The sequence below is a fragment of the Molothrus ater genome, chromosome 1, assembly GCF_012460135.2.
Source record: "Molothrus ater isolate BHLD 08-10-18 breed brown headed cowbird chromosome 1, BPBGC_Mater_1.1, whole genome shotgun sequence".
In the NCBI taxonomy this organism is placed as follows: Eukaryota; Metazoa; Chordata; class Aves; order Passeriformes; family Icteridae; genus Molothrus; species Molothrus ater.
In genome coordinates, this window is record NC_050478.2 from 28,920,923 (window position 1) to 28,944,519 (window position 23,597).

The 23,597-nt window shown below is 35.9% G+C and overlaps 1 protein-coding gene across 5 annotated transcripts in view; it reads right to left on the minus strand.

The window, feature by feature from the left end:
- Positions 1-23,597, minus strand: part of DGKB (diacylglycerol kinase beta) — a 333,031-nt gene that overhangs the window by 66,546 nt on the left and 242,888 nt on the right. For all 5 annotated transcript variants that reach the window (XM_036402463.2, XM_036402471.2, XM_036402486.2 and 2 more), the window contains 2 exons: positions 15,315-15,405; positions 9,548-9,743 (listed from right to left, as the gene is read on the minus strand). In XM_036402463.2, coding sequence (XP_036258356.1) covers positions 9,548-9,743; positions 15,315-15,405 — 287 coding nt within the window. The remainder of the gene's footprint in view (positions 1-9,547; positions 9,744-15,314; positions 15,406-23,597) is intronic.

The following is a 23,597-nucleotide window of genomic DNA, read 5'->3' on the forward strand; positions in this document are numbered from 1 at the left end:
TTACAAGAAAACAAATGGAAAAAGAAGGAGAAAGAGGAAATCTTTAAATTGATTTTAACAGCAAGTATGGAAAACCCCACCCAAAGCCCTATCTCCTTGCAGAGTAATTAAGCACTAGTAAAATACTTGCGTGACTCCAATATATATTTATAGGTACTTGTATTTGACTGCTTTGGTTAATACAAGCCTTTGCAGAGTGAAGGAGAAAACCCCACCACTAAGAGAAAAAATTCAGTCTTTTTAATATAGCAAACTGAATCTCACACTTCTGTCATATTACACTCTAAACACTAATTTCCTCTTGTAAATTCTACTTCTACCTCTAGTAAGTAATGCAAGTGTACATACACACAACCTGAGACCTTACCAGGTTCTTAATATCAATATTTTTAAAATATTTTACATATATTTTTATCAGTAATATTAATGTGTGCATTAACTGAAGCTGTCTCTCCTGTTGTTACTCAAAATAAAATTGCTGTCAATCTGACACCTTTTGCAGACACTCAAGGAACTTGAAATTTTCTATTAACAAGTAATAGAAAACTAAAACGGATCAGAGGATATGATTATGTGTTACAGCAGCCAAAAACGATCTGCTAGGCTATTCTATTTTTATTTCTGTATCTTTAATCTAAAAGATTCCGGCACCTGGGGCAGGGTTAAATGAGCAAACAATCTGAGTAATATGCTATCAGTATTCCTAGGGAATGCTTGTCTGCCATTACACAAATTGAGTACTGCAAAATATTGAAGCTTTTCATACAAAGGTCACAATATAAAAACAGATCTTTGGCATCAAAAATTTCCTACTGTTAATCTAAGGCATAAATGCAACTATGCAAGTATCAATCACAAGTAAAGAGAGCCTGAAGGGGTTAAGCCTGTGTAGGTCTTAAATTCATGGAACCTTTCTACTTAATTTTAAACATTTTCCATGTGCTTGCAATGTTTTCTAATAACAGGCCAATTCCTTCACTCACACAGGAATCTAAATTACAATAATCATATGCATTCCTCCCCCCAAGAAAGGAAACACCTGTTGTAGTTGGTTAATTGCTGACTTTTTGTAAGCTTTCAAAAGAAAACTAACATATACAAATAATTTATACCTGAAAAACCTCAGAAGCAGAGAAGCACATGAATTTTAAAACTGATATGAAACTCATGTGTTGAGGTAGTAACAGATGTTTTCACTTTGTTAATTAAAGAAAAACTCTGTATCATAGTATCATAATAGAATATGGTTATTTTATAACTAAGATGGGGCTACTTTCTGTTCCCTTTCACTTCTGCAATAATTGTTATTCATGACAATATACAGCATGAGAAAATAAAAATTAAGCCCTAATAAGAATGACATTTAAAAAAAGAGTATGTGTACCTAAATCAATATACAATGTAGAAGATATATTTAATGAGGATTTTAAGACATTCATTCACTTGTTTCTATGGAATTCTTGGTGAATTTGAAAAAAAGGCACATATTTACACTACTACAAACCTCAAAGGGTCATTTAAATCTATCTTTTTTAAAAATACCTACACATGCAGCCATATTAGTAGTGCTAGCTTTAATCAGAGACTTGCTAATTATTTCCAGCCTTATTCTAATATACAAAAAAATGTGAAATTCTGCCCTAAGCTATGGTACTTTATTTTCATTCACATAAATCCAGTCATTTCAGTGGAATTACACTCAAAAGGAGCAAAAGGAGTTATGCCTTGTGCTAATGCTTTTATATAAATATCTAAATTTGAGGCATGACATAGTACTTTTAAATAAAAACTACTCATCTGCTATATCTGCTGTTATGCCACTAAGCTGGACAGGTTGGTTGAAACATGGTAGCAAAAGTATAGTCAGAGCAAGATCAACATGGAGGAAAGACTACAAGAAAAAGTTCAGGAAAAACAAACTTATACTTCTCCTGCCACATACAAATGAGATAGTTAGAGCTTCACATCCTGCAAGGTGTATTTTCAAATGACAGCCAAGTCTTTCCAGAGATAAATAGCAGGATAACCACTGCCTTCTGTATTAGAAATGGAAAAACAACTATAAAAAGGAAAAAAACCTGGGTAAGCTGATCAGGTTTTGCTAAAATAAGAAATGGTGTGTATTACTAAGTCTGCAACAGATAAGGGGAAAAAACTCCAACAAAATATCTTGATATTGCGTTCATGTCCCTTATCATTTATGTCTTAACTAATGGCTGTCATACAGGTAAGTGTTCATTTACCCAGGTTAATGAGGTGCAAGGCTTAGGAAGGGCTCCCAGCAAAGCCAAGTTAAGCACTGGGAATACTGTGGAACAGGTCATCTGAACCTTCCACAGACACCTGTGCCACAGCCCCTGCAGAAGGAGCACATTAGGGCACATCCTTCGTTCCAGGTCAGCCGGACCCGGGCCAAATTCACCTTGAATGCTGCAGGGGAGCCTGAGCTGCTCTAAGCAGCTGGCCCAGTATGAGAATGCACATCAGCAAGGTGATGTTTCCCCTCTAGCAGCTGAAGTGAGCCCCAGCAGAATAATGTAGTAATGCTGATAGCAGAGAACTTGGTTTGATTATTTGGATGCCACATTATTGGTGTATCCTGAAACAATAAGTAACTTCCTACTTCTTGTTGCTACTTAACATGCCATCCCTCCCACCCTCACCTTTTTTTTGTCTGTAGGAACCAATTTACTGTGATTTTTTTTTTTACAATAGCTAATTTCACCTACTGCATTTAATGTCATAGGAGTTATACATGTAAAGCCCTGTACTTAGAGATAAGATAGTCCTTTATGCCATTTTAATCAATCTTTGTCATGGGTATGTTACTTAATAGCTCTGTCTTCCTATAGAAAATGAGCAACTTAAGGGAAATGAAACTTTTCAAAGATACATTTTCCTTCTGGCAGACTGTGAAATACACCATAATTATCCTCTTTCGATGAATAACGTTTGAAAGAAAATGAACATTCTGTGCACCAAAAAGTATAATACAATGACAATCTCAACTGTCTTGTAAATAAAAGGAAATTGTTTTTCTACTATGATCTATACTGCACAGAAATATATATACATGCTTGATAAATATAAAAACAAATCAGACTATCAAGCTATTTTTTAAGGTCCTATTAATTTCTAATAACAATAAACTCAGTATTTCACAGCCAAAAGGCATTGTATGTATATTTCTGAAAGATTAAAACTGTGTTATGAATTATGGGCTCCATCTGCACACTGATGGAACTACTTGTATGAGTAAAGCTTGGACAGAGCACAGCCTCTTTCAAACAGAAGAGAGAGAAAGATAATGGCCCCCTAAAGCTTAATTGCTGGCGTTGGGGGTATAGGGGTTAGTGGGGGTGGAAGAGAAAACAGGAAAAGGCCTTTTCAATAGCATAATAAAATCATGACATGCCAGCCCACATTCCATTCAATAGCATAATAAAGTCATGACATTCCAGCCCCTATTTTCATATTAGGAAAACTGTACTATCCTTAACAGCTTGGTAAATGCTTGAACAGAGACCTTACAAACTAATCGTGCTATGCACAATTTAACTGAACAGTTAAACAAAATGCCATTTAGCCCTTTTTGATATCTGAATATGTCATTCCAGAGTATGAAGCAAAAATAAGAAGCCAAGGTCACACAATTTTCACATTAGCTAATATGAAGCAAAAAAATTTCAATACTAACATTTCCCTCAGTCAGCCAAAATCCAAGTTTTGAGTTAGGAAAATTACAGCTAAATTTGTTACTTTAGGAAAACTGTGATGTCTATGTCTTACATTCTTTGGTTTTTAATTTTTTTTTCCTTCTCTCTTTCCCTCTCTCCCCCCCCTCCCCAATCTCCTCCCCAAAGCACTGCCTCCAGAGATTAGATGCTACTTCTTAGTGGTAACACATCACAGTTCAAGTATTTGATGAACTGTCACCACAAGCGGAACATACAGAAATTCATCTCACCATCTAGTTGGCAGGAAGGAAGGGGTCCAACCCAACCTATTCCTTAGGTTCCTACTTAACTGGAAAGAGAGTCACCTGCAGTGAGCATTTTATTCTGCCTACCTGAGATACTTACTTGAATGCAGGATAAACACTCTTTGCCTGAGGTGACTCTACCTACTGGCTATAGGGTTGGTATTTTAGACACTGAAGTTAATGCCACACTAACTTTACTAGCCTCCACAATTATTTCATTTACTGTAAACAACACACACTCCCAAAATAGTTACAAAAAATTCGACACAGAAATATGTTTCCTTTAGTTAAGTTTCAGAATAGATGTGGAACATGAGTGGACAAGAAAAAGAAATGCTGTTTGAATAAATTTATAATTTTTTTCTAATGCTTAGACTAATGTTTAAAGTTGAATATCTTAATATAGACTAGCTATGAAATAGCTCTAATTAGCTTTTTTTTCTCTGTGGTAAGGTGCTAATGTCTATGTTGTAAAAAGCTGTCTAAACAAGATACCAAGTAAGGGCTATTACCTTATGTAGCCATGACATTGTCAATAACATTTAATAAAAATATTATTATAGAGAGTTCATTATGCATGCCTTACCACGTCAAAAATCCCTAAATGTCTACCAATAATGAGTATACACTGTGTATATTTAGTGTGTATATTACACAGACTGTGTATATAGTATACAGTTTCAACTTTTTCAACAAGGAAAGGTCACCTAGCCAGAGTACAGGTTATGGAAGATCTCCATAAATTAAATTAGGCAGCTAGCTCATGAAGTTATAAGCTGTTTAGGGAACATGTCAGGAATCCCCTATCTATAGGGAAGAGTCTCTCTCCCTGTAGAGTGGAATTTGACACCTAATAAGAAAGGTATTTTCTATTCTCTTAATATTTATGGATATTTTGAAGTGTTTTAAGGCCTTCACAGTCTCTGCATGTCTTGAACTGCTTTTAACTGCAGTGAAGTGCCTGCATACACATTATTCCATTTCCAAAGCTTCTGCATTTCCATTCAGAAAGTCATAATGCAGTTATTAAAAGAGATTTCCACACAGAGTTATTGAATCATATTGGTAAGCTCGGTTTATGCCTAGGTGCTGTGATATGAATGCACATTGTCTTGAATTCATCTAATAGTCTGTGGAGTGACAGCTCCTTGTAGCTCTTAACAAGGTGCACAGATCAACTTGGTAAGGACTTGGTTAAGTATCAGTGCCTGGTGATGTACAAAATAAATATGAAAAAATATTTCACTGAAATATTTATAGTCTAAAGGTTTCATAATATGTATTGTCTTCAAGCATGAGTCCACTGAGCTGAGTGGAACCACTCGTGCAAAAACAAGTTACATATATTTCTGCCATTAAATCTGAAGAGACTTTAAAAGAGATTTCATTTTGGAATAGGGCTCTAACAGAACTTCAACAATGAAATCAAAGCATAACAACTTCCACCCCAAGGGAAACTTGACTTAACAAAAAGTTTACTGGAGAGATTAAAAAAAACCCCAAACCCTCCTTTTTGTCACAAAAGGTTTCAAAATTTTATTTAGAATTTCTGTGAGGAAGAAAACAGTTTAACACTTGACATAAGGGGTATATATTTTTCATGCAAGACATGTTGTCATAATTTAACTTGTTTTAGATGCAATTTGCAACCAAGTAGTGTACTTATTTGCATTTATGTTTCTCAACTCATAGTTTTGTTTCTATGCAATATGTTAATCTTTTCAAACTACTGACTTTTGGCATTTATCAATATCTGTGAATATCCAAAAAGAAGTCCTACCTAAATAATGGGTAGTTCACAGTAATATCTAAAATCTGTAAATGGCCTCTGGATAGATGCATCACAGATATGTACATACTAGAAGATTTTTAATAAAACAACATTTGGAAACATTGCTAGTGTGAGATTCATAATGTCAAAACACTAAGTCATCTACTTTCACAAACTGTCACATATACCTGTAGTTGTATTTTTTCCAAATGCATTAACATTTTACAATAGAAATTGTACTGATAAATTAGAAATTAAAATTAAATTAAATCATAAAACTCACATGAGTTTTACCCTAATAAAATGTGATGAAAGACCCTCTCTACTTCTGCATAGGAGCTGAAATGAAATCTGTAGTACTTTTTCCACTAACAGGGATTATGATAGTACTTAATATGCTACAGCTAAATATGTTTGTTTTTTTCCAATTAGTAATAAGCTAATCAGACAAATACATTTTCATACATGTTTTATATTAAAATATTACTAGTTAGAAATGCAATACACAGGCACACATATGCTATGACTGCTGAATGTTTTTCTTTAGCATACATGCACAAACCCCTAATAAGATAAGCAGGGAATGTTTTTTAAGTAGTGCATATTTTAAACCACTCAATTTCAATACATGGTTTTTCAGACAACATGCACATAATCACATTGTTTCCTAAGCAGACACCCATTTGATTACTTAAAGTGCAAATTGTGGTCTGGCTATGGTGTGTGCAGAGGAGGATAATGGGAAGGGCAAGGAAAAGACAAGCCTTTTTACATCAACAGGTGGCAACGCTAAGCAGGAAAGAAAAGAAAGAGGGGAGTGGGCTCAGAGAAATATACCTTCCCTGCATTGTGCAGATACCTAAGAAAGAAAAAAGATTTGGCAGAAATTTGACCCTCTTTCTTGCAGTGATGATCATGTTGTATGTACATGGCTTGCACACAAGAGCATGGGAAGATAGCAGCAGGACCTCATGGAGGTTTCTTGGGCAGTTTGAGAAGTTCTCCTTGGGACTGCTCAACATGCTCCAGGGCAACAAACTACCCTGAGTGAGGAGACAGCTTCCAATCATCCATGCAAGTACCCCACCTAAGCGTTCAGAGTCCTAACCTTCAATTCATGTATTTATGGTCAAGTTATCAAACGAGAAAAGCAGAGACAAGAATACAGATTGATACACAGTTGTACTGTAATTGAAAAAGTCTAAAAGTAAATGTGCATACTATTTAGAAGCCCCATAAAAAAACTTAGATGTAAAAAAACCAAATAAAATTCAAAACCAAAATCTGATATATATATATTTATACATACACATATATAGGTATCCATAGAAAAACATGAGGATTGATTGCTCTCTCCTAGGAAGTGCAGTGCTTAGTTGTCAAGTGATTAGATGCTTTATTTGGACATAAAAATAACTACAAGGATGTTTATTCAGAATAAGTTAATAAACAGAAGTTAACAAGCAAGTATGTATTTATCATGGTTCTCAACACAGCCATACCTATCTCTGCACCAGGTATTAATAGCTTACAAAATGTTTTTTTCAAACTAAAGAGTACAATGTGCCAAAAATACACAGAGCCTAAGAAAATAATTAGCTAGTGAAAAAATCGTAACGTTTTCAAGTGAAAGTCAGTTCTTTCCCCAGTGAGTAGATTCAGATTTATCAAAACTATTTGAGAAGCGTAGACATAAAATTGATTGAATTCCATTATTCAGCAATAATCTTGAATTCTGAGTTGAAGAAGCACATTCAGACTAAAAATCTATCTTAGCTAGTAGAAATTAGTGACTGTTCTTCGCAGTTTAAGATAGGAGTGGGCCCATTAAGCTAATCAGTTGGTTCTGACATGTTCACCTTCATTTCTGAGTTTTCACTACCTTCATTTTTGAGTTTTACTTTGGGTTGTTTTAACCTGGTTTCATGGACTAAATATGCACTTGCTGTAGAGCATGTAGCTCTATCCATCCCCACACACCTCACACCTTTAAAAGGAATCCACTTTACATGCTCAAGACTGCTCAGTGTTGCAAATTGGAACTAAATAAATATGGACCACTCTGAAAGCCAAGAAGGATTTCACTCCTGCTCAGCACTGGAATGCTAGTGAAGCTGCAAACAATAATACTATCTCATAGTACTCAGTGATGTGAGAGGTGATCTAGTTTTGGATATTGAGAAGTCAACCTCTGCTTTAAAACTGCCTTTGGATAAAGCTACTTCCATCCACAGTGCAAACAAAGTGATTAGGAACTAAGAATGAGAACAGTTTTTTTAAAGTAAGGTGCTTAATGTCTGCATTATGAACACTTCCACAGATAACATGGGAAATTCTATTCGGTCTTTAATATTTTTATTGTAATTTTATTTTATCCTGTCCAGGAAAATGGAAATTGAGTGTTGCAATGCCCTTTTAATACATCAATTATAGTCAGTAGATTGAAATCACTGTTAAATATATATCAAAGATGCACATAATTTGAATAATTAAAGGAAGTGATAATGTCTGTTTCAGTACTATCAAGAGGATAAATGTCCTGTCTCCTTGTGTTCAGGAGCAAAACAAAAGGAAAAAATTTGGTGAGCCCTTTACCCAGCAGCCTCCATCTCTTTCTTGAACATCAGGGCATAACACAGAATTGTAGCACACTAAGCAGAAGCTTAGTGCCTGGTGAGACTTTGGCTGACAAGAGTGTATCACTAAGTCATACTGAGATACTGAGAGCATACGTAAAATTGCTAGAGCTCACAGAAATTGAATGCTAGTACTTACTGCAGTCTCTAAGTCATAAAAAACTACTTTATTCCTAAACTTTTGTCATCCAGATAATTTAGCAGAATTAAAACTAATAATGAACAATGTTATAATAGTGACTTAAAAATTACTGCTGATGAAATATAAAAATAGGATATTCAAAACTAGGAAAGGGATCCCAACAGAATAAGACAGTTAAGTCCTGATCTTTATAAAGTCTGAATAATGAGAAGCAAGAAGCTACTCTGAAGCAAAAGATAATCCTTTTTGTAGGATAAAAAGAGAAAAACAAACAAACACAACCCAAACTGTTCATTCCTTTGGTATCAAGAGAATGATGGCTTATAATCAGGCTTGTGACGTGCAGTCAAGTGTTACAATGCATAGTATTCAGATTCTCAGAGAAGAACAGCAATTGTTATTTATTATTGGTTTTGTCAAGAGTTATGTTTAATAGTAAAATTTATTGAGTAAGTGCATCTAATGACCGGGAAAGTATACGAACCCTGAAAAAAATGATCATGCCTGTGCAAGCCAACTACAGCATATGTATTCAAGGATTCATACAGCATTACAACGTAGTAACATAAAATGTATAGATAGCTTGCTCTTTTTACTCTGAAGTGATTTCCCTCGCCCCTGCTGAAAGCTTGTTAGAATCAGGGCACAACTATCCACAGGTAACTTAATGTCAGTTTCTTAACTGACATTAAGAAATACTGTAAATGCTCGGGAAGCACCTTCCAACTCCAAAATCTCCAACTACTCCTAGACTGAATGTCCCAGTAGCCAGCAGTGCCACATGGTGCGATTAGTCTACTTAACAGGTAGTATCTGAGGCAGGTTTGCAAGTATACAGACTGCAATTGGCAGTACATCTTTGTTTGTGCCCTTCTGGCGGTGTTTCCCACCAGAAAAGCTAAATGCACAGGAAAGGAAATACCTAAGAACTGTCTGTCCTTTTCCTTGACAAGGTCAATTATATAACCAAGTTGACATTATGGAGCCAGATAGCCTATATCAATCTGTAAGCTTACCTTGGCACACAAACTTCAATTCCTTGGCATCTATAACGGTGGTTCTTTTATCTGACCTCTTCTTTTCTGTCCGACGGTGGCTTCGTCTTTTCTTTGTCTCTCCCCAAAGATTCGATCCACCATGCATGCTTGGGATGTTTAGAATGGCAATTCCTTCCAGAGAGATATTGATTAAGTCCAGCTGAATTCCATCACACTGATTAGAAAGGAAGGGAAAAAAAGGAAAAAAGGAAAAAAAGAGAAAGCAGGAAGAGAGAAAGAAAAATCTGAATGCTCTTTTTCTCAGATATTTTTCTTCAGCACTTTATCATTCTTAACACTGCTAATAGTTTATTCAATGTTTACACCTAAGAGATATACTTGTATCTGAAAAGGAGGTATGAGATAAGAACAGATCATTAATCAGAAGGTAAAATAAGATTGCTGTTCAGCTTTTGATTGCCTAAGTGTGGGACCATTTGGTACTGTCTTGTTATCTGATACCTATTCACTGACCCAAGTGAAATATATTTCTAGCTTCACTACAGATATTAGCAGAAAAACATTTATACTACCAAAATTTCTTTATCAATAACTGAAATTTTTCTTGCCTTTTCCGCCTAAATTTTCTGCCTTATGATTTTGCAGGGATACTTGTAATTCTTGCAACTGAGTTCCTTCCCCAACAGATGGAATACAAAGTCCCTGCAGGCAGAGAATACACAGACTTATGGAAAAGGGTCTAAGAAAGCCCCAGGAGCACAGAACAGCACACAGGTATTCGTTTCAATCCAAAGGCACAACAAGCATATCAGCATAGGGCTATGGCAGACTAGTGGCTCCTAGCAATAACCAAAATTCAGTAGAAATGGGTACAACAATTCCTGATGCAGCTGCAGCAATCCTTACCCCAGAACCTTCACGAACCAGTTCTCTAAAATATGCATCACTACTAAGGGAAAACACAGGATGTGGAGCTAAAGAAGAGGCATCAGTGATCTGAAACCTTTCCAAGGCTTACTGGACACACAGAAGTAATCTTAGTCTATGGGATAGTCCCTTCAGCAATGGAATTATACCCACCTTGTGACACTAGTGTGTATTTCTCATGCTTCCTATAGCAAACCTGGACTTTAAGACGTTTTATACAAGTATATTTCTATGCTAAATCTGGCTTCCAATTATAAAGGGACCATATTTTTCACTTCTGGAGAATGGCTCAGGGATCTTAACATATCAGCCTGCCCAGCATTAAACTGCAGTATTTTCTCAGGTGGTTGAACCCCAACATTTGCAAATACAGTTCACCTGAGATACACTGGATGAGATGAACCTAGCTTGATAGACCTAGCCTTCACTGGCTATAATTTACTCAAGCTTAGTCCTCCTCTCTGCCAACATTAGGAAGTTCTTAACTCATATAAAATGTAGCAAAATACTGAAGAACCTCCACAGGAGAAAATAAACCACAACTTCACATTACTACAGTGGAACCTGCAGGTGGAAAGCAAAGCACCCAGTTCTACTCATTAGTTCATTGAACCAGCCAGAGTTGCCCAGGATTCATGTACTGGCACCCTGGCTAGAGATGGATTAGCTTCATTCCTCACAACACAGATAGAGCATATAGATATCCTGACAAGTCACATGGACCACAGCGTAGAGCAGCATATTTTTAAAACATTTGATCCTACTCCTGCAATGTTCTGCAGGCTTGTAGAGGATTCAGTCATCCATTTCAAATTCATTAAGGGTATTATTTTGCAATTCCAACACACAATAATAAAAAAAATCAGGGAGAAAACGGGAAAAATAATTAAGCATGCCTCAGTAGTAGTCCACTGACATCTTGCAGCTTGCTGCTCTGTGGGTCACTGGCACTTCTTCCTCTCTGCCTAAAACTTTATTGCAGCTTTGAAGAAGAAAAGCCAAGTACAACGCAAGAATAACTGCGAATAATTGTTTATTCTGAAACTTTCTGAGATCATAAAACAGAACTGTATTATAATGCACACACATCTTAATTCTTCTAAGAAGAGCACAAATCTGGAGAGAGAACAATTTCAATACTTAGATTTCCATTTCATATTTGCTCTTCAAGAATCAAATTTTAAACCTGTGGATTACATTTATACAGGGAAAACGTTAAAGTCAAAAGGCATATCTGAAAGTGAATTGGCAGTTGTGGCAACTACTATAATTCAAAGTATAACTTTTTAATAACACTTTTCTTACAAGAATAAAGGCCTAGGCTTTCACTGTTATTTTTGGAAGCAAATTTGTGGTTTTCCCCAGTATTTTATATGTATTAAATACTAAGATGATTTATTTTGCTAAAAATTCTGCTCATGTGTATGCTCACTTACTGCTATACATTCTAGATAAACAGATATTAATTTCATAATTAAAAGTAATCTTGTGTAAATACCCTGCAGGCCTCAATGAATCAAACACATACTGTGTGTCAGGCCTCCCACTGTCTTCAAGTGGAATGTACTGGCTGGATAATTAGATAGTACATATTTTTTAACCTTATTTGCATGCATATTATATCTTTTGCACACTGACAAGCAGCAGTAACAACAAAAGTCAGATTACCACAGGGAATTCCCACAAAGAAGTCTTCATTTCTTATAATTTGCAGCCTAAATTAAAATAATTTGATCTTTGACAAGGATGAAATGTCAAGCAGAAGGGGGTCCTCTACAAGCCACGGCCTGTGGCTTCTGAAATCTGCCTAATTTATGTCAGTCACTTCTTAATACATATTTAAGTATTACACGAGAAAGATGATAAATATGCAATCTGACACCTTTGGTATTTCCCTGCTGTTAATTTATAAAGGTCTGGCGTCCCCCAAACTGACTGGAATTATTTAAATAAAAGAAGAATTGTGAAATAGGATGGTGCGGAGTCTAGCTTCCATTTTCACTCAATATTGAGCACAGCAGGTAGTACACTAAGACAATTATGTGATGAGGCCTCAGAGTCCCCCAGTGATGAGCAACTTTCTGAATTAGGAAAGAAGCATTTCTTTTGTTCATAAACAGAAAAAAAGTTTGCCCTACAGGTAGCTCTGCATAGTTCTAACACATTCATATACTACAAAAACAAAACACACGTGTTCTGCTCCTTTTCTTTTTCCTCTTTGTTTCAAATAATGTAATGATGCTGTTAAAAACAAAAGCCTACTTTTAAAATGTGGAGTATGCCTACCTAGACAAAAAAGAAACACTAGCTCTTCTAACTCTTTTTTGCCTTCTTTTCTGGCCTCATTCACTTCTTAGGTATTATTGTTTATATCTTATTTTTCGTATTGATTATTTTCAGATCATCTATCTTTTGAGAAAATACATATCTATGCCTGAAAAGAACTGATATTAAGGCTTTGCTGTGAAACTAAGAGCATTATCAGGCAAGTGTACAGGAATGTTTTAAACTCCTTTCTATTACCCATTAACACCAGGTGGTATAGAAGGCTTACACTGCTCCCACTATGCTTTTACAGCATTGCAGGTATGGTCCATGCCACTTTTACACCACATCTATACCTACTCTCATTAAGTATCTTTCACAGAGCTTTCTTTTTTTTTTTCTGAAGTGGAAATGAACTGCAAGTTCTCTAAATTGTAAAATCTTCAGCCTTGTTGACTGACACATTATTACTGAAAATGAATACTTAATTTTGTCCTAGTTTTTGTTTGTTTGTTTCATTTTGGTTTCTTTCCCTTTAGAACCTCTCCTCAACTTCTTACATCTGATTTTGAAAACAAAAATACATCTTATTCTGGATAACATAAGAATGTGGTGTCCAACTTTGTTCTGCATCTCACACAGAAAAAAACATACAGAACATGAGTAAAGAATGTATGTCAGAAAAACCAAGCTTAATTAGGTTAGAAATCAAATACAAGGCTAAACAAATATTTGCCCAGAGAACATTGAATCACTGTCTAACAACTCAGAGATACAGATCCTTAATCTTCTCAGGCTTTGTTCATTCAAAATTTGGCTGTAGAGCAAGCACATTCTTTGTGCATTTCATGTGGAGTGAAATGTGGTCTCATGCACCAACCTCCCATTTACAATGACATCCCCAAGGGGCATCAGGTTAAAAATCAAACTAAAATGCTGAAATATTCAAACAAGAAACATTAGATACAAGCATACGAGCAAGCATTGTAATTTAGTCATTGTAAATAAATACACAAATAGCCACCTCCTAATAGTTCTTGTAAACCTTGGAAACTATGCTTTTTGTTTCTAATTGTATGACTAATGGTAATGACTAGGGTAGATGAAGTGAGTATTAACAAAAGTGCCTCATACTGGCAATGTAACACTTTTTTGGTAATAATAGTTATTGACACGAATACGTAATAATTTCACAACTGACAGCAGCACCACCACAAACTTGTATACCTACTTGTTTGCTTTGTGATGTTAACATCTAATCATTCTTTGAATGGTTAAAATAAAAAAGTTCACATGTTAATATGTATCAGGATACATATGACTTTCTCTAGATATCAGTATTTTATTGGGAAAGCCTGCTCTTCAACTTGTATTTAATCAAAAGGTACATTTAACTTGCAGTTTATTCAAATCTAATCAAACCAGGTAAGCATTTCTTCCAGTAACTAAGAAAATATTTTTCATGCTGCATTTCCTTAAACTCACGCATGTGAAGCACTCTCTTGGGAAGCAAGGGTGATTTTTTTGTTCAGTTTTTTTTCTTTAGGCTTTTGGTGGAGTTTTGTTTTATTTTTATTATATTTTAATCCAACACGTGAGGAGCAGGTTTTCACTTCAAAGAGAAACGTAACAGCATAACAGGCAAGTGTGGCACTGCTGGTCTTACAGTTTCAGTCTCAGTATTCTCTACTACTGTTCTGCTATCAGGTACATGGTTCCTTCAGATCATTTTAGAATTCACCCTTCAGGAGGCTTTGACTGGACACTCATAGCTCCCACCAGACCTCTCTGAGTGCCTCATGCTACTATACAAATACCCCCCAACACATGCAGTTTCTCATTACTACTGGAAAGGAAAAGCACCATAATCCTCTTGAGAAATTATTTCATTATTTAACCTAAATTCTCAGGTTTTTATCTTCACTCATTTCTCATTTTTCATGTACTTATTCATAAACATCAGATGCCCAAACAGTTTACGTAATTCAGCCACTTATTCTAGCAGCCATCAAAGTGGCAGTGGCACATTATTTTAAATTCCCATTTTGTCTGTAAGTATCCTGTATCTTTTTAGTTAATGTTCAATGTATAATGGAAAGATGACCCCTTGTGCAGAGAGAAAAGCTATTTAATGAAGGGGAATAATTCAAAAAATACATATATTCTTTAACCTTTATTCAGGAAAGTACGTACAATTTTAGGGAATTGAGTTTTAAAGGTTATAAAACCTTGAGACCTAGAAATAATAAGATTATTTTTTTTTATTTTAATCCTGCAGCAGCTCTCACTCCCTCCAACAGTCTTTCATTTTTCCACCTGACCTAGCCACACTCCCTATTGATTTCTAATGTTATACTTCACCTCTTGACCTTGTCTACTGTATTAAGACTTCACTAATCATCAAACTGAACTTTGTTCCAGTGTGCAGGGCTGCACTACAAATAGACATGATAAAAATAATATTTTGGAATATAGGGTCGAAAGGATGTGCACTGCTTTGCCTTGTTGGATTCAGGCACTCTGCGCCCTTGCTCCCTGCATTTCAGCCAAACTAGTGACATTTCAAGGATAAAGGCAACAATTAGTTTCTTACTTCTATTTCTACAGATTCATGCAGCTTCTTACAGGTGGCTGAGAAAGTTTCCGAAGTGCCAAATTCAAAATACCAAAATTTGTTCTTCATTCTGAAACAAGAAAAAAAAAAAGAAAAGAAAAAAAGAAAGATCTTATTCACTATCAATATGTGACAAAAGTGATCATCCTGTCTTCCACTATAAGTAATGGCAAAGGCTTGGGAACATGTGACATCCCATTTGAAATAGATGAGCTCATAATTTTCAAAGCTTAAATGTTGGTGTCAAGTTGTATGATATCCCCTAAAGGGATAACAGGAATATGTTGAACTGACAGGTTCAAATGTACCTTTGACTTTTCTTTTTCAGTGACTATCAGAATATTTTTTGTCACTTAACCAGTGACATGCCTCAGAAAAAGGTATCGATTTTTATCTCATGTCTTACACCTACTATATGAGTTCTGATTCCCAGTTAACATCTTTATCCTGCAGAGTAGTAGAATGTGCAAGCAGGGCAATCCCATCATGAACAAGAGCCAAGAAAAAATGTAGTTTGCCTTAAGCTAGTTAAAAGTAAAGGCAAATGCCTATTGTAGATGACGACAGATGAAATACTAGAAGGAAATAAAAATTCCAGATCTAACAATCTTTAGATATTTTGCAGAAGGAGAGCTGTATTACCAGGTAATTCACTCATAGACACATTTAAAATGGGCAATGAGACCTGCATCTTGAAGTTCATTAAGAGGTTCCAGAGGAAAATAAAACTGGATTAAATGCCAGTAAATTGCTTAGTTTATCATGACAGCAGGCACAATTTACACTCTTTTCTTTTTAAATACATAAAGACTGAACTTCTGTTTTAGCAGATTTATTGCATACTGTTAAATACAATCAGGACGCCAACAGCACCATTTCAAACAAGCATGTGTACTTTTTGTGAACTCCCATGAGTAATTATTATTCTGTAACAAAAAAAAAGAAGCTAAACAACCACAACAAAAGATACTGAATTAGAATTCATTATTCCCACTTATGAATCAGATATGAACACAGTTTCTCCACTTGTATAAACTGTTCTCTGACACAGGCACAGTATATTGTGCTTCTAACTTGAAAACAAGAGTCTGCATGAGCTAGAAGAATGAAACAAAAATGTAGATGACTGTAAAACATGTAAAAAGTACAAATCCTACTTTTAATTACTTCAAATTACATGTAAGAGACTACTTAATTGCTGTTAAAATCTACTTAATGACTCTTAAAATCATGAAGTAAGCAGAGGTATTGCAGTACTGGCCATTTCCAAAAACCTGTTTGTATAAGAGCCAGCAACTCCTGGGTGCAGCATCAGAAGGATGTAAAGATGTCCAACCTGGCAGCCTACACAGAGTTGGGAAGAGAAGAGAGCAATAAGGAAATGACATGCTTCCGATGGAAAAAATTACAGGAATTTCCAAAGGTTTTTACACAGACAATCTGAAAATATTTGGAAACTATTTTTGAGAACTTTCTCTCAGATAAATGGCATCTTCTCAAAGGAGCTCTAACAACCAGAAGGGCTCTGGCCTGATTCAGGTCCAGATTTCTCAAGTCTATGAATGGAAGTGATCCAACTATGTTCCTCCTTTACCTGCATTTAGCTAGCACACTGCCATACCAACCTGGGATCAAGTGATTTATTTATACCAACATATATGAAGAAATTTAGAAACCTTTTGTTTCCAAAGAAATGTGAACTAAGTCTTGAATTTCCATTGGGTGCCTTTGGAAAATATGGATGCCTCTATTTTCCCACTACTTTCTACATAGGGATGATCAATAACAAAAACAAACAAACAAAAAACCTGCAACCAACCAACCAAAAAATAAACAACCCCCTCATACCAAACTAAAAGCCCAAACCAAACAAACAAGCCACCAAAAAAAACCTCACCAAAATCCCCAAACAAAAAACCTCAAAAAACCAAGACCAACAAAACCTTGATGTAAATATTCATAACATTACTTTGTAATGTCTTTTGATCCTATTATTAAGATAAAAAAGCCTATATATCTTCTCTTTATAATCTTTCTTTTTCCTATTCAGTTACTTTTACCCCAAATGAAGAATCTTTTCTTCTTCCTTATTTAAAAGACTGCTTTAAATTGACTCACTTATTAGCACTCTATATAAAAAACTCTTTGACTTACACAAAGTTAAAAGAGACATATATTTTTTGAGTCATTCAGAACATACTGTGCAAATTCAGGTATTTTGAGCTCAGCCACACAAAAACCCAGCACTGTCAATGCACTCAAGGATTACTAGAAAATTTACATCTATAAATCTAAATTTTGTAGAATCTTATAACTGAAGATTAAGTAAATATTTCAGATGAGATTTTGATTTCTGGTAATTTAAATATAACCTATAAGAGTCTATCAAGCCAAAAACTGTTTGGTGAGCCTGTTCTCCATTCTCTAGTCGACTGTCTGTTTTTAAGCATAGAGAGATAACTTACTTGACAGCTTTTCAAATGCAAAGATAGATGTAGATACAAATAATTTTGTGCTTCATTTTCAAATAATGTACCAATTTCCTTTACAAGCCATGAAATAGATTAAATTTTGTGGTTTTATTCAAATGCACTGTATCTTTTATTGAACAGAGGATTGTATTACTTTTCATAGAGATACAAAATGGAGTTAAACAAAGAACTCCAGAGAAATTATACTGAATTTTTTTTAGCAAGACAAGTCTTATTATTCTAGTAAATATTACAATTTTTCTAATAATTAAAAACCCCCAACCTCTAGTTCATATCTTCCACTTGCATTCCTCTTTCAAAGAGGTAAAGCTCATCTGCTTATCAATATAGCAGCAAAAAGAAGATTAATGAACTATTCTCATGGTCACTCTAATTTCTTCCACAATTAAAGTAAATTTTAGATTGCTAAACAAATACATATTTAATGACAATTTTGCCACATTAAAACTGTATGAAACTGAATCACAGGCTGCTGTCATGTATATTTTCTCTCTCCCAGAGGAAATGATTTAGATTTTCCTCAGCTTTTAAAAGGAGATAACCAAAAATAAGTTCGAAGTCTGCTCCTTCTTTCCAACACTGGTTTTGCTGGAATAGGAAAGGGAATAGATTATTCTACAAGAAAGAATTTGGTTTTTTGGGGTTTTTTCACATGCTTTGATCTAAACTTTGAAAGACTTTAAATTTAAATAAAACGTCAATCATGATTAAAGCCTGACCTATCTTGCTATTGTATTACAGTATGTCAAAATATACAGCCTACAGGTGTAGGAAGGACAAAACAAAACTGTACTTCAAGAACCTAAACACCTTCTATGCTGCCAGTGTTCCACATTTTCAAGTATTGGTCAATGTTCTGATAAGTGGAATGATCATTAACAGTGATGAAATAAATTTGCACAACAGCTGTGGGAGACTGAAATGTTAATGGTTAATGACTCATGCAATTGGCCATTTGCAAAAGCAGCAGGTGCTTTGCTGAGGCCAGGTTTGCATCCCCCAACCAAAGGGCAGGAGGAGAGGTTTTGGGTGTGTAGTGGTGAAACCTAAGAACAGCACAGGTGCAGAGGGGGTGAGCACTAGAGGAGGACCACAACAAACCCTTCTGTTTAGCAACAAGCTGGGGTTTGAGCCAAGTAAGGGAAGAGGCTGGTAAGAAGATCTTGCTGTATGGGATAATGCTTTTTATCATGCCCATGTCCTCAGTTACATAACTTGCTCAGACATAAAACTCTGGTCATGGTGAAGTACCAGGACAGTCCTGAAGGTATTTGTTCCTTCTGGAATAACTGGCTAAACCAAGTGGATGTGAGAAGGAGCTGTAATGTCTTAGAAGATATCATAAACCATCAAATATCCCCAAAGTGCCCCCAGACTCCTTTCTTGGGCCTTCCACCAGAGGACTGAACATGATCCACAGTGTTTCCACAGACAGTGTCAAACTCCCACCCCAGGAGAGGTACCTTATGTTCCTACCTGAAACTGAGCATGTATCAACCCACTGAACTATAAGTTTCAGGGGCTTCCTCACCCCTGACAGATCAAGACTGTGGACATCACTTCAATAAAGCAACAATCAAATCTCATCACTGGATCCATGGGTGGTAGTATCCATGAATACATAAACAATGGTCATTCCATGTCATTTCACTCTGATCTAACCAAGGGATCTGTTAACAAGAACCTCAGTTATTCTCACCTTCAGGGGTAGGTCCTAATAACATTATAAAAGGGCTAATACTGCCATTCCTTACAGTATTTCTATGCTGTGGATAAATATCAGACTTAGAAACTTAGATATGTTTCTTGGGAAAGTTCAGACTAATATTTGGTAATCAAGGCAAAATAATCAAAATAGTCTGTGATATGGGTTTGCTCCATTATCAGTTAATCAGAAACCCCCCCTACTGCTAAAACTATTTTATATAACCTTTCTGATTAAGCAATTACAAGGCATGTCATTGAAAAATTGTCCTGTATCTAAATATGGAAATAGTAAATACTTTATTCAACACCTGAAGAGCATCTATACTTCACTGCAGTATGAACACTCTGTCAGAACATGTGGAACAATAGATCAGTTATGGGCTGCTAATAAAAGGTCACAATAAAAGGAGTACCTTTAACTTCAGTAACAAATTCTTATTCTGGCATTTACGGTCTTCACTTGGGGCAAGGGCTTATTGCTACATTTGCAAGTTTGTCACGCTTTCTACCACATCCTATTTACACTTCTTATATTTACTGTTTATATTTATTTTATTTATTTGCACTTTATGCAGTGTCAAGCTTCAATGACTTCAGCTAAAATTTCTGCATCAGAAAATTTCTTTTATTTTTGTAAAATGTCAGCTGAAATACTTTGACCATTTTTGAAAACAACTGGATTAAAAACATGTATAATTGCTTATATTAGGAGTGTTTGATAACGAAACACTTTGAACTGTTTTAATAGAGCTACACTTTCTGAGCAGAGATTTAAAACTTAGCATGAGAACGGCCTTGCATCAAGAATATCCCTCTAGCCATCTGCATGAAAATAAATACAGAATTTAATCATATTATGACCACTTGGAAATAGACTCTGGGAAGGCTTATTTTGCTATATTCTTTGGCAGAGAAACAACTAATTTTTGTCTCCAGTTCTGTCAACTTTTATCCTTTAATCTATACTAGAGATTTTTTTACCCAGGAAAGTACTAGAATTCTTCAGTCTTCCAAGGTAAATTCCTTGAAAAGTCCACTGCCAGGAAGTAACCTCTAATACAAATCTGTGTAAGAATGTCTGCTCATGGACAAGCAAAACTTTAATTCCTCCAGAAAGTATATTTTTCCTCAAAATATAATCTCTTAGCTCGGCTTTCCAAAAATACCTTTTTAAAGACTATTCCACCTTTGTTGCAAAAGTACTGTTTCTTTGTCAGTGAGTGTCAAGAGTTGATTCTCAATCTCTATCATAAACTCATAGAATTTTCAGCATAAAGCTCCCATTCTAAGAGCAGCATTCATGAACAACAATGTACAGAATGTAATGAATTTAAAAAAGAAAATTCTATGGCAGAAAAAAAAAAGTAGCAAAGAAACCATAAAGAGTAGATGCTTATCATCTCATCCACCACAAGTTTCGAAGGTGCTCAGAGACACAGACTCATGTTATGTATTTAAAAGGAACAGGTCTCTTTACCTTCCTTTTCTCCCTTGTTCACTCTTTTGTTCCAAGCAAATGTGGAATAATGTGTAGAACCACCTCTGCAGGGAACCAAAAATACCAGAAAAGTGTGCTGAAATGGAGGTATATTTCCACAGAGGAGAAACTGTGAGCAGTACAAAGGGAAAAAAGGAGAGGAATGAGGAAAAGATAGGAACTTAATTTTGAAATGCAGCACTGAAAAAGGTATGATGATAAAGTACAGAAGAGAAGAAAAAAAATAATCCTAAAGGAGACCTACATAAAAACACATATTTCTTAAGGTTGACAATACAGATAATAAGGTCTAAAAATGAAACTAGGAGTATAAGAAACGTCATGATGGACAGAAAAGCTGAACATCTCTTCCAATATTTTGTCACTGACATTGGTTATTACTACCAGACACGACAGAGGATAGTATAAATTCCATGTAGTATACAGCTGGGAATAATCTAGCTCTATTATTATTTATAATTCTATCAAATTGAAAACCACTACATTCAGATTAGACACAAAGAAGTATTCTTTTATGATGAGGGTGGTGAGACACTATAACAGGATGCACAGAGAAGCTGTGGATCCCCCATTCCTGGCAGTGTTCAAGGCCTGGTTGGATGGGGCTTTGAGCAACTGGTCTAGTAGAAGGTGTCCCTGCCCATGGCAGTGGGGTCAGAACAAGAAGATCTTTAAAGGTCCCTTCCAACCCAAAACATTCTATGATTTTCATTCAATTTGTGAATACTTACACCAGAAAGAAAACTGAAAGTGATTCCCAATGTATGGGGGGAAAAAAAGTCTCTTTGGGAAAAACAAGCTCACTAAAGTGTGTCTGAAGTTGCTGATGTTGGTTTAATGAGTCCCAGCCTGCAAGACATACATCCAAGAACAAGTGACAGACTCACTCTTCTCTGAGCTGAGCTGGCTGAATGGCAGGGCCCAGACACTGATGGTGAATGGTGCCACATTCAGCCAACATCCCATCATTAGTGATGTTCCCCAGGGATCAGTGTTGGGCCTAGTCCCACCTATTACCTTTATTGATTTGGATGAGAGGCTTGAGAATACCATTAGCAAATCAGCAGACAACACCAAGCTGGGTTGCTGTTCTGATCTGCTGGAGTGCAGGAAGGCTCTACAGAGGGACCTGGACAGACTGGACTGATGGGCCAAGACCAACAGTGTGAGGCTCAACAAGACCAAGAGCCAGGTCCTTCACTTTGGCCACAACAACCCCATGCAGTGCAACAGCCTGGGGGCAGAATTGCCAGAAAATGGCCCAGCAGAAAAGGACCTGGGGCTGCTGGTCAACAGTTGCTGAACAAGTGTGGCTGAATGCAGCCGCTGAATGCAGTGTGCCCAGGTGGCCAAGAAGGCCAAAGGCATCTTGCCTGTATCAGGAACAACGTGGCCAACAGGAGCAGGGATGAAATTCTTGCCCTGTACTCAGTACTGGTGAGACCACACCTCAGATGCTGTGTCCAGCTCTGGGCCCCTCAAGTCAGGAAGGACATTGAGGAGCAAGTCCAGGGAAAGGCAACAAAGCTATGAAGGGTTTGGAACACAAGTTGTGAGAGGAGTAGCTGAGGGAGCTGGGGTTGTTTAGCGTGGAGCAAAGAAGGCTTAGGGGAGACCTTATTGCTTTCCACACTGCCTGAAAGGAGGGTGTAGCTGGGGGGTGGGGGAAAGGGGGTTCAGTGTCTTTTCCCAGGCAACAAGTAACAGGACAAGAGGACCTCTGTCAAGCTGTTGGACATTAGGGAGAATTTCTTCACAGAATGGGTGATTAAGGAATGACTGGACATGGCATTTAGTACCATGTCCTAGCTTGGTCATAAGTTGGACTTGATAATCTGATTATCTCAGAGGTATTTTACAAACTAATTCATTCTGTGAAGTAAAAATTTATGGCATATTATATATCATAGAGATTGCACTTTGTATTTCTGGTGATAGAAATATCTGTATACATTGGATATTATTGAATTACATACTCAATACAATGAGTATGTATAAAATGAATAAAATTTCAGTTGCTAAAAGATATTCAATGTTTTCTAAAATTCAATATAATATTTTTACCAGGTCTCTCACAGTAGTTTTAAACAGACAACATATTTTCCATCTTTTCTCACAGTTCATAAATCTATTATCTAGGTAATTTTATACTTAGGTAAAAATGATTTCATTGCAGCACATAATATATATTAATAAGAATGTATGACTTTTTCTAATGTTCTTTTCTTTCTACTTCTGTCTTAACAATCATATAATTCCTGTTCTTCTTTATAATGAATCATACGCAAAGGTAAGGAAATAGCCAGTGGAGATGCACATCCATAAGAGATTTATGTGTGACTGGCATGATTTTAATAGAGACATCTTTGTCAATTTTTTTCCTTTTTCCATTATCAACTGTACTTCTGGCAAATCTAAGTGTTAATCTCCTATGGCACAGAGCATAAGCAGAGGCCATACAGATAACTGTAGAAAAGCTAAAATCATCATAGACCAGTTCTAGTTTTACACAATAAATAACATTTTCACATATCATAAAATTATACTACCCATGGTTGAAAAGCT